This window comes from Bacillus rossius, chromosome 1, assembly GCF_032445375.1.
Source record: "Bacillus rossius redtenbacheri isolate Brsri chromosome 1, Brsri_v3, whole genome shotgun sequence".
In the NCBI taxonomy this organism is placed as follows: domain Eukaryota; kingdom Metazoa; phylum Arthropoda; class Insecta; order Phasmatodea; family Bacillidae; genus Bacillus; species Bacillus rossius.
The window spans coordinates 96,847,564-96,865,584 of record NC_086330.1 but is presented as its reverse complement, the minus strand read 5'-3'; the positions used below and the strand labels follow the sequence as shown (position 1 = coordinate 96,865,584).

At 38.5% G+C, this 18,021-nt stretch overlaps 1 protein-coding gene across 1 annotated transcript in view; it reads left to right on the top strand.

The window, feature by feature from the left end:
- LOC134532406 (discoidin domain-containing receptor 2-like) overlaps positions 1–18,021 on the top strand; it is a 186,811-nt gene that overhangs the window by 53,543 nt on the left and 115,247 nt on the right. Inside the window, exon 3 of the mRNA XM_063368854.1 lies at positions 8,519–8,750. Within this exon, the coding sequence (XP_063224924.1) occupies positions 8,519–8,750 (232 nt within the window). The remainder of the gene's footprint in view (positions 1–8,518; positions 8,751–18,021) is intronic.

The following is an 18,021-nucleotide window of genomic DNA, read 5'->3' as shown; positions in this document are numbered from 1 at the left end:
TTTTCGGGTCATTTATTTACACTTTGGGTTACCTTATTGGACTTTTAGTAAGGATCCCTAATGTTATTGATAATATAATATAGCCTATTGCCTTCCTCGATAAATGTACTATCCAACACTGAAAGAATTTTTCAAATCGAACCAGTGGTTTCTGAGATTAGCGCGTTCAAACAAACAAACAAACTCTTCAGCTTTATAATATTAGTATAGATTATAATGTAACTATAAATTAATATTATAATTATTGCATAATATTATAATCACACAAAAATTTAGAAAATTGTTTAGTTACAATACAAATTAAAATTAATCATATCTTAGGAATAGACCAAGTGTGACGGAAAGGGTTGATTTCAAACGATACAAAACTGAAATAATCATAAAGTTTTCCCCTACATCTCTTCCCTTGAAATTGAGAATACAGTTAGGTAGGTAGAAGATAAGAAGGTAAAGAACAGCAGGAGCGTGTTGAAGGTTATGTACATAAGCTTAAGGCGTCACGGTCTCTTAGATTATGAAAGGTCAGAACCCCTGAAGTACACTCGGTTCTCGTGAACTAGAGTCATTCCAATGATTCGGTTCGAACCCGCAACACTCGGCACCAGCCACCGGTATCACTGAGAACGAATGTCAGAGTGTGAGAAATATGCTTATAACATTCTTCCACCGATGTATGTTGAAAAAAGTAGGTCATGCTTCTGTTAACACTAAATTTTCGCAGATATTTCAAGACAGACTCAAATGGATAAACTAATGACATGATGCTTGCACAGTTTGCATATATATTTTAGTAAAATCAATATTATTATTATAAAGGTAGAGTTTAAGTTTATTATATTAAGTAATCATAAAAACTACTGGACATATGTAAAAAAAAATATTTTTACTGTTATAAAGCTGCATTACGCCACATTGTCATAGTTTTTATGTTTTATTTTAAAAACAATTACGTTTACGTAAAAATGTAGTAATATTTCTAACTGAAACCTAAATAAAACGACCAAGTTGACTGCATGCTAGACTCACACTTTTAAAAAGTTACAGATACAATAAAAACAACCTTGTCACCCTGGCACGTTGTACACACGTGCGATATAAATATATATTGTATGTACTTTTATATAATTCACACGTGAAATAAATTTTCGTATCTTTGCCGTTATATTAAAACAGCATTTTTTACACAAATATTATTTTTAATGCCATATACGAAAAAAAAATATTTGTAAATTGACATTGACCTAATTATCATATTTTTAAGGTAATTCTTAAAATAAACCTTGCTTACTAAAATTATTCATTTAACCACGTCTAGTATGTAGGTACATAAAATATCTTCCCAATAAGGTTCCAATTTATTTGAATTAATCGAGGAAACTGCTTGATTTGTATGAGAAATTTTTTTTGTCAAATACCTTACGTAAAATGATATTAAAAAAGTTATTTGTCTTTAATTAAAATATAAAACTATGTATCACCAATATTATTCATTAGTCTGTAAGTATTCTTGATCTTAGCTGTTATTTGACAGTTGTGATACCTGGTCAGTTTTACTGACTATGGTTTTAATGGATGTAGTTTCTACTATACTGCAACACAAGATTAAATTACTTATGTTAACTATTTGAATAATTATGTTTCTTCCGAACAAAATATCTTGCATGGCAGGCAACACTGGTGTCTTGCTTTGGGGTCGTCCATTAATCACGTGATGTTTTTTTAGCAAATTTTTAACCCCCCTCCCCCCTAGTGATTTGTGGTGAGGTTTCAGACAAACCCCCCCCCCCCCCCCAAATAATCACGTGTATTTTTTGGTGCAAAATATTTTTAAAAATTTCGGAAAATATCTCTTAAATATAGGTATAATCTAATTTAATTCTAGAAAATTAAGCACAGTGATAAAAATGTCCAGACACACATTTAGGTTGCAGGTTTATTCTCACTGGCATAAAAATAATAAAGGAAAGGCTTATATGTGATTTACGCATTTATTCGGCGCCAAAATCACAGTCTTACTGGCGACTGGCAAGCTGAGCCGGGTGGTTCATGTTGCGGCGGGCGGGGATATTGTTGCCTGGCTACGGCGAGTCAAGGTCACGTATCGCTTTTCGGTTTAGTAGAAATCGGGCGAAAAAAAAATACACGTGATATTTCTCTACACCCCCTCCCCCCTTGTGATATTTCGTGATTTTTCCCTCCCCCCTCCCACCCCCCCCCCTTTCGAGCCTCACGTGATTAATGGACGATCCCTTTCTGTATTTTGATATAGTATATATTTTTTTAAGTTAAGCCGTTGTCTCTAAGTAGACTCTTAAGCTTTTCTTATTCCGAAACACTTTTTCCCTCTCCAACTCCATCTCTAAGAAAAGACTAACTTCTTAGAAGACATGTCGTTTATTTAACTGTGGAATGGCATTTCTACAGAGGTTGTCTGTTGGGTCATACATCTTGGGTTTCTATTTTGTTTTTGTATTGGGTTCCCATTAGCAACGACTCAGGTTCGATTTATTTTTCTTTCTCAGAAAACACAATCTCATTACTTGCAGTTTCGTGTCCTGCCTGTATAGAATTCTGCTTTCTTCCCAGATTCAGAGGAAATTTCGCCATGTACTGTAAAATAAGTCAAACTTTTCTCTTTTCTTGTACTGAGAATAGGACTGTCTACGTGTAATAGCTAACTTATTGTAAAGATTCTGCTTTAACTAAATAAAATTTGATCACAGCGCTGTGAATCAAAAACTATAAAATTACAATGAGTGTAATATATTATTAAAGCAGAACTTTATTTAATCCATATAATGTATATACGTTAGGGGTAGTATAGTTTTTGGATTCTGTTTAGAATAATTTAAAATTACTACTGCATAACTATGCACTTGAGTATATAATATCTATTTTATGGAGAGTTGTACTAGTTTCCAATTCCCTGTATAGCATGTTAATAACATGTTGCAAGTAATTTAATTGGTTAAAAGTTAGTACAAATCAAACATTGTAGTTTCTATTGTGGCTCGAGTGATATTTTGGTGTGCAGAACGCTTTATTTTTCATTTTTCTGTCGATCTGGGACATTCGTGGTATCTATACTTATGCGGTAAAGTGAGTAATTAGTTAAATGTTGTTGATTAAAAATATTTGTTATAAAGGATAAAAAAGATGCCCGTTAATTAAGTTGTTAAAATGTATTTTGGCCGTATGAAATAACTCATAGTTACGCTTGAAAGAATCATAAATAGTTATACATTATTAAACACTTGGGTAAGTATATGGTTTTCATAATTTAAAGTTGGATACAGTTTGACAGGTACAAATGGTTTCTGAGCATAACAAATACGAAGGCTTACAGTGGATGGACGGATCAATGAAGATTAAGTTAATTTTGAAGACCAGGTAGAATACTTCATTGTAGACGCTTCTCTGGTCAAGGCCGAGCGAGTTGGTGCAGTGGTTACAACACTCCACTTGTACTCGGTAGCTCCGGGGTGCACACTCCTGTCGAGGCATCCTCGTCTGGGTTTCTGTTGGTTTCCCGGATTAACCGAAGGCTGGGACGACTCAGAATGAAAATTAGTTGCTGATGAGTCCTACAATCTAATAACAATAAGTACTGAAACTATGTGAGATTAAATGGTTTATAAACCCTTTTTGCTTCTCATGAAAGTCAATCATAGGAATATTTAATCCTCCGTGTAAATTAATCGATCTGTAAAATCTAGTTCCCTTATAGCAGTATTATGAAACCAGAAAGAAACCTTTTCACGTGCAAACATATTTCTTTTATATATAAAATAGGCCTGGCTGAATATTTTCCCAAAATAATAAAGTTTTGAAGCCGACAAGTAGTTTTTGCACCATCTGACTTACCTACAGCATTTATGCAGTTAAAATCTGAGCTACTTCCTTCATGTTTACTTTTCCAAATATAACTTATTACTAACATTAACGTACCGAAGAGTTACGTGATTTATTCTTGACTAGTTAAATGTTGCTCTCAGTGTTATCAGACCTTGAGAAACAAGGGTCTACGAATATAGTACCAACCCGAACTCTTACTTGACCAAAATTAATGAGCCCCGAGTCGGCGACTCAGGTTTTTGGAGCCCAATTACAAGGATTATGATGTTTCATCAGAGTAAACTTCTGAGCTTAACATTTCTGTATAAAACCTTATCTTTATAAACTTCGATAAGAAGTGAGGTGCAAGTAGCTGGCACTGATTTCCAAAGCACTTGTGCTCCAGAGCTGTCCAAATCTGATTTCAGTTACCCGTGGTTACCCGAAGTAACACCAGGCAAATTCAGGAATGGTTCCTTACTGTAGGTCGTGACCGTTTCCTGTCACAAGTCATGTGTTATCGACTCTAATGACCTAGCTGTCGATGAAACATTACTTTTGTTGTGCCCAAATAAAAATGTTGGCTTCAAAATATTTCTAAAGTTGACAGAAGCAGTCACAGAGTGCCTACTGGCGCGGCGGTGCTGTGTTGCAATAATGCTGGTGTAACGAGCGGAAGGCGTGTGGTGAGGTTGCGCGTGGAGCTAACGCTAAAGACATATTGCAGTTGAGCAAGCGCTGTATGGCGGGTTGCGGGTAGAGCGGACGAAAGGCGTTTATTGCATTATGGCTGTTGTTGTGTGTCCAGGTTGCAGGTGGTGTGGACTCAAGGCGTGTATTGCTATAATTTGATAAGAAGCAAAAACAAAATTCTACGTATTTCCCTTTGTGCATCGATAGCCTTCCTCTCCTTCGGTAAGCCAGGATGTGTGGGAGCCAACCATTGGGCGTGAGTCAGTCCTATACGAACAGGAATATCGTAACTCATGAATCACGTCCCAGGATTTAAATATTTTTTAACAATACCATGTTACCGTGGATTTATGTATTTTTATATATTTTTGTTTTATTTAATGATATGACGGGAAACTGTAAATATATGGACATAGCTGGAAAATAATCTCATGATTTAAGTATAACTTGAGGTATAGTTAAACTTTCAAATATGTCAATAATTTCCAGAAGTACTTTAGTATCTATTTAGCAATATATACTGCTTCAGAACATTGATGCAGGAGTAAACGTGACCACAATAAGTGAACAAATATAAAAAAACCATTTAGTTCACTTTTTTAGTGCATTTTTACAATAAAACAATAGATTCGCTTTCATTATTGTTGCTATTCAACCTGTTTTGAATTCTTTTGTTTTAAGGATGATGATTATGTAGGTTTTTGTACATCTGAACACTATGATGAAAACTTTTTCAGGGAAATTGGACAAAAATGTTCTTTTCACATGCAGTAAAAAGTTTTCAAAATTCATTTCATCCATTTCATTAACAGACTTCTGATTTGACTCAAAAATAAGCGAACCATTCATAACAAAGTCTTTTCCTCCGTAAGCATATACGATGATATATGTGGACCAATCCCGATGTATTTTTGAAGTGAATAGCCGTATTTGACTTCTGACAAGTAAAAGCTCTGTGTGTAATAGGAACGTGATTTTTTCATTATTAACTATTGTTACACCAGACTTACGAAAGGCATGCGTTTGTTCGAGATTAGGGCACATTCCTAGAAACTTATCTAGCCATTTCCAACATTATTTTTCCGATATTTTCTTCCCTAGCGAAATCATTGTAACAAATTTCTCAACTATTACCTGCTGCAGTTTAAATCTCAGCTATCCTACAAAGGTTTAATTAACCTATTTTAAGTTTCGATGAATTATTTTACAGAATATAACTCCATCTACTTCAAGAACCTTCAGGTGCTAAGTTTTCTTACCTGGAGGTGTCAGAAGGTCAAACTAGTTTTGCTTTTTCCTTTTACCCCTGTCAGAATTCGTTTAGTTGTTGATATTGAAAACGTGTTGCAACACTAGAAGTTTCAGTGACATCGTACGTCAATATTTCACTGAAATTTTTAGCGGCATTGTTAACATCTCCCATGTTGTCCCCGCAGTGGTGTAACAGATTTTACACGAAACTTAAAATCGGACCTAGAAGCCATTCCGTAAATCGGATCGTGTAATGAGGCTGCGCGAGACCGATTTCTCGGCGAGCAGTTTGACCGGTCTTCGCAGGTTTTTTTTTTTTTTGCCTCTTATAGTATTATATAAGGCGGGGATGTGTGTTGCAGTTTGTTGGTTCGGTCGGACAATGCGCATGGTAATGTGTGATACAAGTTGCGGTTGGAACGGTCACAAGGTGCTTGGTGCTAGGATATGGTGGTGTGTTGCAGGTTGCGCACAGAGTGGACGCAAGGCGTTGGGTGCTAGGGTATGGCGGTGTGTTGCAGGTTGCGCATAGAGTAAACGCAAGGCACTGGGTGCTAGGATATGGTGGTGTGTTGCAGGTTGCGCACAGAGTGAAAGCAAGGCGCTGAGTGCTAGGATATGGTGGTGTGTTGCAGGTTGCGTTTAGAGTGAACGCAAGGCGCTGAGTGCTAGGATATGGTGATGTGTTGCAGGTTACGTTTAGAGTGGATTCAAGGCGCTTGGTGCTGGATATGGCGGTGTGTTGCAGGTTGCGTTTAGAGTGAACGCAAGGTGCTTGGTGCTAGGATATGGCGATATGTTGCAGGTTGCGCATAGAGTGGATGCAAGGCGCTTGGTGCTAGGGTATGGTGGTGTGTTGTAGGTTGCGCATAGAGTGGATGCAAGGCACTTGGTGCTAGGATATGGTGGTGTGTTGCAGGTTGCGTTTAGAGTGAACGCAAGACGCTGGGTGCTAGGGTATGACGGTGTGTTACAGGTTGCGGGTGGAGCGAAAGCTAAGTGCTGGGTGCTAGGGTATGGCGGTGTGTTGCAGGTTGTGGGTAGAGCAGACAGGAGGCGCTGGGTGCTAGGGTATGGCAGTGTGTTGCAGGTTGCGGGTGGAGCGAACCCTAGGTGCTGGGTGCTAGGGTATGGCGGTGTGTTGCAGGTTGTGGGTAGAGCAGACAGGAGGCGCTGGGTGCTAGGGTATGGCAGTGTGTTTCAGGTTGCGGGTGGAGTGGACGGCAGGCGCGTGGTGCTAGGGTATGGCGGTGTGTTGCAGGTTGCGGGTGGAGCGGACTTGAGGCGCGTGGTGCTAGGGTATGGCGGTGTGTTGCAGGTTGCGGGTGGAGCGGACAGGAGGCGCGTGGTGCTAGGGTATGGTGGTGTGTTGTAGGTTGCGCATAGAGTGGATGCAAGGCACTTGGTGCTAGGATATGGTGGTGTGTTGCAGGTTGCGTTTAGAGTGAATGCAAGACGCTGGGTGCTAGGGTATGACGGTGTGTTACAGGTTGCGGGTGGAGCGAAAGCTAGGTGCTGGGTGCTAGGGTATGGCGGTGTGTTGCAGGTTGTGGGTAGAGCAGACAGGAGGCGCTGGGTGCTAGGGTATGGCAGTGTGTTGCAGGTTGCGGGTGGAGCGAACGCTAGGTGCTGGGTGCTAGGGTATGGCGGTGTGTTGCAGGTTGTGGGTAGAGCAGACAGGAGGCGCTGGGTGCTAGGGTATGGCAGTGTGTTGCAGGTTGCGGGTGGAGTGGACGGCAGGCGCGTGGTGCTAGGGTATGGCGGTGTGTTGCAGGTTGCGGGTGGAGCGGACGTGAGGCGCGTGGTGCTAGGGTATGGTGGTGTGTTGCAGGTTGCGGGTGGAGCGGACAGGAGACGCGTGGTGCTAGGGTATGGCGGTGTGTTGCAGGTTGCGGGTGGAGTGGACGTGAGGCGCGTGGTGCTAGGGTATGGTGGTGTGTTGCAGGTTGCGGGTGGAGCGGACGTGAGGCGCGTGGTGCTAGGGTATGGTGGTGTGTTGCAGGTTGCGGGTGGAGCGGACAGGAGACGCGTGGTGCTAGGGTATGGCGGTGTGTTGCAGGTTGCGGGTGGAGCGGACAGGAGACGCGTGGTGCTAGGGTATGGCAGTGTGTTGCAGGTTGCGGGTGGAGCGGACGTGAGGCGCGTGGTGCTAGGGTATGGTGGTGTGTTGCAGGTTGCGGGTGGAGCGGACAGGAGTCGCGTGGTGCTAGGGTATGGCGGTGTGTTGCAGGTTGCGAGTGGAGTGGACGGCACGCGCGTGGTGCTAGGGTATGGCGGTGTGTTGCAGATTGTGGGTGGAGCGGACAGGAGGCGCGTGGTGCTAGGGTATGACGGTGTGTTGCAGGTTGCGGGTGGAGCGGAAGGGAGGCGCGTGGTCTAGGGTATGGCGGTGTGTTGCAGGTTGCGGGTAGAGTGGACGGCAGGCGCGTGGTGCTAGGGTATGGCGGTGTGTTGCAGATTGTGGGTGGAGCGGACAGGAGGCGCGTGGTGCTAGGGTATGACGGTGTGTTGCAGGTTGCGGGTGGAGCGGAAGGGAGGCGCGTGGTCTAGGGTATGGCGGTGTGTTGCAGGTTGCGTGTGGAGCGGAGGGAGGCGCGTGGTGCTAGGGTATGGCGGTGTGTTGCAGGTTACGGGTGGAGTGGACGGCAGGCACGTGGTGCTAGGGTGTGGCGGTGTGTTGTAGGTTACGGGTGGAGCGGAAGGGAGGCGCGTGGTGCTAGGGTATGGTGGTGTGTTGCAGGTTGCGGGTGGAGCGGACGGGAGGCGCGTGGTGCCCGCGCCGCCCCGTGGAGCGCGGGGTGCGCGAGCTGCTGCAGGTGGACCTGGGCGAGGTGCACGTGCTGACGGGAGTGGAGACGCAGGGTCGCTACGACCACGGCCGCGGCCAGGAGTACGCCGAGGAGTACACGCTGGAGTACTGGCGGCCCGGCCTGCCAGCCTTCCTCGAGTACAGTCGCTGGGATGGCCGCAAGGTGAGCTGTTCTGCCCCCTCAACATCAACCATTTATTTAAGGAAAATTATAGAAATTAACTTTTTTGAGTATTCTTTCAAATTTTCTTGTATGACTTGGCACCAAATATTCTAATAATTAAAATACCGTATTTTTAGTATTATTACCTTTTTTATATTAGCAAAATGAGATACCAGAACCGGGATATAGTAAAATTATTTTTTGCTTCCTGTGTGAAATATTTAAATCCAACATTAATATAGTATTTATTTTAATGCAATATTTTGAATGGGACTTACTTATTTTGATAACTAAACACTAAATTTTAATCTAATTGTAAAGCTAAATATGTGTGTATTAATTTTTCATTTTTTGAATAAATACCATATTAGAACAAAATTACAAAATTCCTTTTTTTTTTTTTTGCAAAAATTAAATTAAATTGCATTTTTTGTTTTGCTGTAAACCTTTTAAATATTTCGAAATAATTTTTAAATAATTTCAAATGGATTCAGTGTTGTTTTAATCTAGGGATGAGTAGGTAAATGATAAGTAACAAATCTATATATATAAAAATGTTATGTTGGTTTGTGTACGCTTCAAAAACTCAAAAAGTTCTGCACCGATCGAGCTGAAATTTTACCATTACATACAACCCGCATCAAGGATTGTTTTTATCTACTTTTCACGTCAGCAACATACCCACGACCGCGAAAAAGTAACTGCGCTATTTTATTAATGTGTTTTCTCACCAATAAAAACACAAACACGCATTTTCTCTTATAGAAACGTTTCTCCATGCCAAAGGATTTCTCTTAGCAGTGGAAAAAACTACGTCAAGTGAAGCGAGCGGGAAATGGCTATATACAATGAGAATGCTTTTATTGTGAGGTGCAATAATTAAAAAATGACCACGCGTACCGGTATGGGACTAATTATACAATATGAATGAGGTACTTTAGTGTGATCGAGTCTCGATTGTGCTGCGCCGTTATCCAAATCGTAAGTAGAGGTTATGTTTTGTATGGGTCTATCACCAATTGATGTGGGATTGCATGTAGATGGTTCTAGGCTATTCATTTTTTGAACTCCTTAGACCATATACCTTTTTTTAATTTTTAATTTAATTAATATGTTCTATCGCCAATAACTACAATTGCATCAATCGTAAGTAGAGGTTATGTTTTGTATGGGTCTATCACCACTTGATGTGGGATTGCATGTAGATGGTTCTAGGCTATTCATTTTTTGAACTCCTTAGACCATATACCTTTTTTTAATTTTTAATTTAATTAATATGTTCTACGGAATTTTTAAACTCACTTGATCTGCCAGGGATACCACCACACATACTTAAATTGAAAATAGGTGTGCCAATTATCCTCTTGCGGAATATTAATCAGCCAAAACTCTGCAACGGCACGCGACTTTCAGTTAAGAAATTAACGAATAACGTAGTGGAAGCAACTATTTTAACGGGGACTTTCAAAGGTGAAGATGTCCTCATTCCTCGAATACCCATGATCCCGACCGATACACCATTTCAATTTAAAAGATTACAATTCACAATTCGATTGGCATTTGCAATCACATTCAATGAAGCTCAAGGTCAATCTTTAGAATTGTGTGGTTTAGATTTAGATGCGGATTGCTTTTCACATGGACAACTGTATGTTGCGTGTTCCCGAGTCGGAAAAGCAGATAGTCTTTATATCTACGCATACAGTGGAAAAACAAAAAATATTGTATATCCACAAGTATTGCATAATTAAACTTATATGAAATGTATTCTTTGTTTTGTTTCTCATTTCTCAATTATTCAATCACAATGTGCCACAGCGAAGAGTGGCAGGGTACAGCTAGTATATTTATATATTTTTTAAAATTATTTTTCTGTGCTTGTTCTTGGACATAAATCTAAAAATGTAGTTTACATGGAAGCTTATGTGTACATAGTGTTTATAGTATTAAAGTGTAAATAGCAATAAAGAAAGCTTGTTTGCACTTACTGACATAAAGAGTTGTGTTTGATTACTATTTTAATTGAATTTTACTATTTTTGATAATAGTTCTAGAATTTTTTTGCCATTTTTATTTGATTTTCCGTTATGCGTTTTTCCCATCTGCGGAGTTTACACCACACTATATTATCTATGTTACGAAATTTTCCAATATTTTCCTATTTTACGTTAGTTCACTAGTATAGTTACCATATGTGTTTTAAATTGACTGTTAATGTTTTTTTAATAGATAAGCAAGATTTAAGATTTATTTTCCCTAGTTTGGAATATTAGATCGTTGAATAATTAAGTTAATGCTAAACAACTGTTGACGTGTAATAATAACTACCTATGGATTTTTTTTTAAGAATTTAACTCCAACTACTTTTATTGTCTATATTATTAGATACTGTTTCCAAACTACGTTTATTTGACAGACATTTTAATCTTAAGTATAAGTCAAAAGTTTAAAAAGATAAGTTTCATATCTCTTCTATATTTTATCATAACATAATTTTTTGGGGTTTTCACTAACTTTTACTGATGGTCTGACTCGAAAATCTCGTATTCTGATTACTCAGTTTAGCTACGGAAAAGTATTATTTAATCACTACATTAACTGAGTTATAAATTCTCACCTCTTATAAAATTAATTTTAACTGGATTTACATTTTATAAATTGTTATAGTAGCTAAAGTACCCAGCTTTTCCCGAGATAAGCCACCCTTGGGAGCTGTTTTTTGCAAATCTCATTCTCAGTTGAAGTATATGTAACATAAGGAACATCGCTGCCAAGATTCAAGTCTGTAAGACACACAGGTACTTGAAAAAATGGCAATTTTGATCTTTATCATCCCCGCAACCCCCATTGGGAGCTGATTTTCTTACATTCCGTTCTTAGCTGATGCCTATGAAACAGAGGGAACATTTAACGAAATCAAAAATTCTATATGAGACATCAACAATGCAATAGCCATTTTCATGGAGACGAAGGAAGCATCAATACTGCAACGGACGTTGCCATGAATATTTTCGACCAGAAACAGGAATTTTGATCTTTAATGCCCTCACAACCCCGCTGAGAGCTGATTTTATTAAAATCTGTTCTTAGCGGATGCCTATTTATCAAAAGGAATTCACGCATAAAACTTTCAGTCTGTAGGTTTTTATAGTTCGGGAGAGTTTTTGAGTCAGTGAGTCAGTAAGTTAGTAAGTGGTTTTTCGCTTTATATATATATATATATATAGTTTGGTATACGTGTACGTTAAGGACACAATAAATGGTTTTCTTATCATTATGATGTAACCCTTCTTCCTCCTTAATTGGAAGAGGGGTTGCGTCCCCGACTCACTCTGGGCGCGAAGGGAAAAAATAAATATTAAAACCAGGCATAAAAAGCTAAACAATATAAATTCCCCACACCACTGCCCAGGGGTCAGGCCAAAAAAATTCAAAGGATATAATAGTAGAGTAACCATTAAACAAACAAGAGGCAAGACTTTGGACGTATGTTATTAAAAAATAGAAATTTGCAAAAATAATTTTTACTATACATAACCATACAAGCTTAGTTACAAAAGCTGACGTTAATAATGGCAGCATCTTATCCCCATTTGCGATACTAACAATAACCTTTAAAAAATCGTAAAAATATAAATACTGATAACAACAAGTATAAAAATATATAAGGGCGTGAGGCGTGGCCACTATAAAATATCAAAATTTACTGACTGCCCTAATACCAAAAATCAAACAAGACAATCAATACAAATATATAAAAAATCTACAAAAATAATACTGAAGTACAAACAAATTATTTAAATAAAGTTCTTAAACTCTCAATCAACGGTTTAGTCTTTCTTCAGATGTTCGTTGCTAAAGACTTGCCAAAAAAACAAAGTTAATATCCTAGGCGTGCGCTGGCTTCCTGACCTTCCTCACCAACTCCAGAGTCTAATGCCACGCCGGGCCATTGGTACGAATTCACAAAGGCGTGAACGATGATCAAAAAAAAATTATCTTATTTTTAAGGGAAATGTAGCAAAAACTCTTCACGTAACATAACTATGTTACCACAGAAGTATTTATCATATACTTCAAACAAAGTCTTACTTCTTTATTAACTTGCCAATGATTTCATTAAAAACGTAGAATGGCCGCACCAACCAACATCAGGCTGCGCATGTAGTCCAATACCGATCGCATACATTTAATAATACTGCACAAGCTGATATATTAGCTAAATGCAACTTTAAGTATGCAAATTCCGAAGGCAAAGTCTCAAAAACAAATTGCAAAATGTTCGTTTCTTCCAAACTTATACTTTTATTACAACTACAGGCAAACGGGCGACCTTATTAAAAAAATCCCACACTGGAACAACGTGTGAAACAAATGGGCCTCTTCACCAAACAGGCTAATAAAAGTTCCGTCCAAATAAAATTTAGTATGGGAAAATACACAGTTCACTAGGTTTGCCAAAAACCAGTGCAGCACCACGAGGGTAAAAATCAAAATCGCGGCCTCTCTTTACCTTGATTTCTTCTGTACCACAGGGCAATCCATTTGCCCTGTCACCCATCGTGGAGCCTCCAACCCAATACTCTTCGTCGCCCGTTGCCGTCCGGCATACCAGTCCGCGCCGTCACATGGCTCTCTCCTCGACAGTCGCTCGGCACCCACCCTCAGCTGATTTTTTCTTCCCGGCAAGCCGAATGTCTGACGTCATCAGCCAACCGCCGGGCGCTCGCCAAGTGGTATTTACGTGAAACACAATCGATATTCTTAAACTCATAATCGATAGCTACCAAACTGCGTATAACTAATTAACAGAAACAAATATAATTAAAAAAATTTACAGATAAATTAACATTTATTAAAAAAGCGTAAAAATACGTGAAATAAAAAACCATATAAAACTAGAGACCAGCAACAAAAATAAATTACAAGTAAAAATGTGGCCCTGCCGGCCACAACCTCCGCCTTGAACAAAAAAAAAATTTAAACAGCAACCTTAAAAAACTAAAACGTCAAAAAAAAAACCTTGGACTTGGAGACAAAGTATTCTCAAAAACTTCTAATCCAACAAACCAGCCCAAACTCAAACAAACAAACCTGCAACAAGGAAAACTTGCCTCCAAAGCCTCAGTCAAAATTTCAACGCTCAAAAAAAAAAAAAAAACAAGAGAAGGATTTTCCAACAAGTAACGGAAAAGACAAACTAAACTCACAAACCGAACAAACGGGATCTAAGTATGCCAAAACAAAACAAACAAGCTCCAAAGTCAAGACCGAAACGTATTTGACAAAACCTTCTCTCTCAAAATTATCAATAACTAAAGGTTGCAAACTAAAGCAAAGAACTATAAAAACTATAACCTCACAGGAAAAAAATCAAAACCATCACTGGAAATCTAAAAGACCACTAAAATTCCTGGTGCTGATCCTGCTCCCGCAGCTTGCAAATTAGCGTAAACCTGTTCTTTGGGAAGTTTATAAATCCAAGAAACTGACATTATTAAAAAAATCAAAAAAGTCAGCAAAATCGCAAAAGTCCAAAGTCTCTGCCAAGCAGAGTGGCGCAGGTTGTAACCCCTTCTTCCTCCTTAATTGGAAGAGGGGTTGCGTCCCCGACTCACTCTGGGCGCGAAGGGAAAAAATAAATATTAAAACCAGGCATAAAAAGCTAAACAATATAAATTCCCCACACCACTGCCCAGGGGTCAGGCCAAAAAAATTCAAAGGATATAATAGTAGAGTAACCATTAAACAAACAAGAGGCAAGACTTTGGACGTATGTTATTAAAAAATAGAAATTTGCAAAAATAATTTTTACTATACATAACCATACAAGCTTAGTTACAAAAGCTGACGTTAATAATGGCAGCATCTTATCCCCATTTGCGATACTAACAATAACCTTTAAAAAATCGTAAAAATATAAATACTGATAACAACAAGTATAAAAATATATAAGGGCGTGAGGCGTGGCCACTATAAAATATCAAAATTTACTGACTGCCCTAATACCAAAAATCAAACAAGACAATCAATACAAATATATAAAAAATCTACAAAAATAATACTGAAGTACAAACAAATTATTTAAATAAAGTTCTTAAACTCTCAATCAACGGTTTAGTCTTTCTTCAGATGTTCGTTGCTAAAGACTTGCCAAAAAAACAAAGTTAATATCCTAGGCGTGCGCTGGCTTCCTGACCTTCCTCACCAACTCCAGAGTCTAATGCCACGCCGGGCCATTGGTACGAATTCACAAAGGCGTGAACGATGATCAAAAAAAAATTATCTTATTTTTAAGGGAAATGTAGCAAAAACTCTTCACGTAACATAACTATGTTACCACAGAAGTATTTATCATATACTTCAAACAAAGTCTTACTTCTTTATTAACTTGCCAATGATTTCATTAAAAACGTAGAATGGCCGCACCAACCAACATCAGGCTGCGCATGTAGTCCAATACCGATCGCATACATTTAATAATACTGCACAAGCTGATATATTAGCTAAATGCAACTTTAAGTATGCAAATTCCGAAGGCAAAGTCTCAAAAACAAATTGCAAAATGTTCGTTTCTTCCAAACTTATACTTTTATTACAACTACAGGCAAACGGGCGACCTTATTAAAAAAATCCCACACTGGAACAACGTGTGAAACAAATGGGCCTCTTCACCAAACAGGCTAATAAAAGTTCCGTCCAAATAAAATTTAGTATGGGAAAATACACAGTTCACTAGGTTTGCCAAAAACCAGTGCAGCACCACGAGGGTAAAAATCAAAATCGCGGCCTCTCTTTACCTTGATTTCTTCTGTACCACAGGGCAATCCATTTGCCCTGTCACCCATCGTGGAGCCTCCAACCCAATACTCTTCGTCGCCCGTTGCCGTCCGGCATACCAGTCCGCGCCGTCACATGGCTCTCTCCTCGACAGTCGCTCGGCACCCACCCTCAGCTGATTTTTTCTTCCCGGCAAGCCGAATGTCTGACGTCATCAGCCAACCGCCGGGCGCTCGCCAAGTGGTATTTACGTGAAACACAATCGATATTCTTAAACTCATAATCGATAGCTACCAAACTGCGTATAACTAATTAACAGAAACAAATATAATTAAAAAAATTTACAGATAAATTAACATTTATTAAAAAAGCGTAAAAATACGTGAAATAAAAAACCATATAAAACTAGAGACCAGCAACAAAAATAAATTACAAGTAAAAATGTGGCCCTGCCGGCCACAACGACACAGAAATTCCTGTCACTTGAATTCGTATATTTAATCAACCTATTTTAAACACGTTTCAAATCCATGCAGTTAAATACCAGTTAGCTTAGTTTAGTTTTGCCACATAAAATTATATGAGCATTTACATTATCTCTCACAAAAATTCTCATATTAGCTCCAAGAGTGTTTTTTTTTTCAAAACATTTTAATTTGCAATTACCAGTCTCGTGCTTGTAACAGAACAATTTTGTATTCTTGGTCTATAGCTCTTAAGAGAAGAAGCTGTGCAGAATTCGTCTTACATAAGTGTAGCCTTTATTGCAGATAGACAAACTGTATACATGTGTTGTTTAGTTACAGAATTTAACTTTCTACACTGTGTGGCCATTAAATATATATACAGTTTAAAATTTTATTAGCATACACTAGTGGGTCAGAGCTGTAAATGAGTATCTTTTTTATGATTGGCATACTAAAATAAGTATCAGTTTTCTGTTTGTCAAAATTTACCTCGACGGTAGGTTTATAGTCATCCGTAATCATATATCAGCCACTTGGAAATTTGAAATTTTTATTAACATAATGCATAATATCATGTTAATTTTCATAGACAATATATTTGTATGCCAACTAAAAAACCTTGAATGTTTTCACAGCGCCTACGTATACCACATTCAGAAAATATTGATGTGTGAATATTTCAGAGTGAAAATTAATTATTGGTACACAAAGCTCTCTCAAACGCACATTATTTGAAGAATCGATATTCGAAGTAATAAAGGGCTATTTCAGTTCTGTGGAGTAAAAATTAAAAAGGTGCTGAATAATTACTCCTTTGTTTGCATTCCTTTTTTTGTAGAGTTAAAACCCCTTTGTGAAACTCTACAGTTTACCTTAACATTAATCAAAACCCGTGATTACATTTCTCTTTTTATCTTATGTAAACTGTGACTTGAACCTTCCGCTCCTGTTAGTGGTCGAAACTTCTATCTGAATCGCTGTCCCACGCCCTCAGGAACTCGTTTCCTCATCAAGGACCCAGCTTCCTTGTCAATAATCTTGTCCGCCCATCACTTCGCCCGAAATTAACTCCAGGACTTAATTACATGAAGCCGAAAATTCCACTTAATCTCCTTGCCATCTCTTCGCCGAGCTATTAAAAATCACTCCCAATTAGCCATCCCGATTAATTATCCCTTACCCGTCGGGCCTGACGAGCTTTGGCGCGTAAGGCTTGCTTTCCTCCAGTATGAAAACTAAACTTGAAGCTAAAAATAAAATTGACTTTTTAAAGTAAAATCAAATTTACTGTTCAGCCACGTCTGCTTTCCTTGGACATTTAACGCTAGCCTGGACTCAACTCACACAAGGATGTGTACAAAACGTTAGGTCCCATGTCAGTTTAAAAATCAAACAATTACTTAAAGGGTAGAAATTGATCTAGAATAATTGTATACCCTGTGTTTTATTTTAATGAATGAATCAATAGATAACGTGGCCCAATACTAATCAAAAACCAATAATTAACTTCCTGTGCTGTCAAATGTTGTTCAAAAAGATCATTAAGAAGGTTTATAGCATCAGTAATATTATGTTCTTTGTTTCGTATTTAAATTAAGTATAAATTATTGAAACGTGGGATGGATTTGATAGAATTTTTATATTCGCCATTGCCGATACAGTGTATGTCATAAGAAACCTCAATAACGAAAAAAAATTATGAATATGCAAACACACATAAAACAAACCAAAATTAGCCAGCGTCAAAAAAATTAAATACATAGACAGCACGGAAATTCTGTGAATGGAATTAGTTAGAGATATATTACAACACGGACGGACACAGAAGGCCAACAATGATAAGAAAGTTGCAACAAGTACATAAAATAAAGACAAAAAAGACTTGGGACAACATAACGACAACACAGAAACGCACAAGTGGAACTAATGATGTGACTTAACATATTTTCTGGCCACCTCAACGACGGCAACACAAACGAACGCAGTAAGCTTCCAAGGACAACAGCTGCGACGTCTTGGGAACG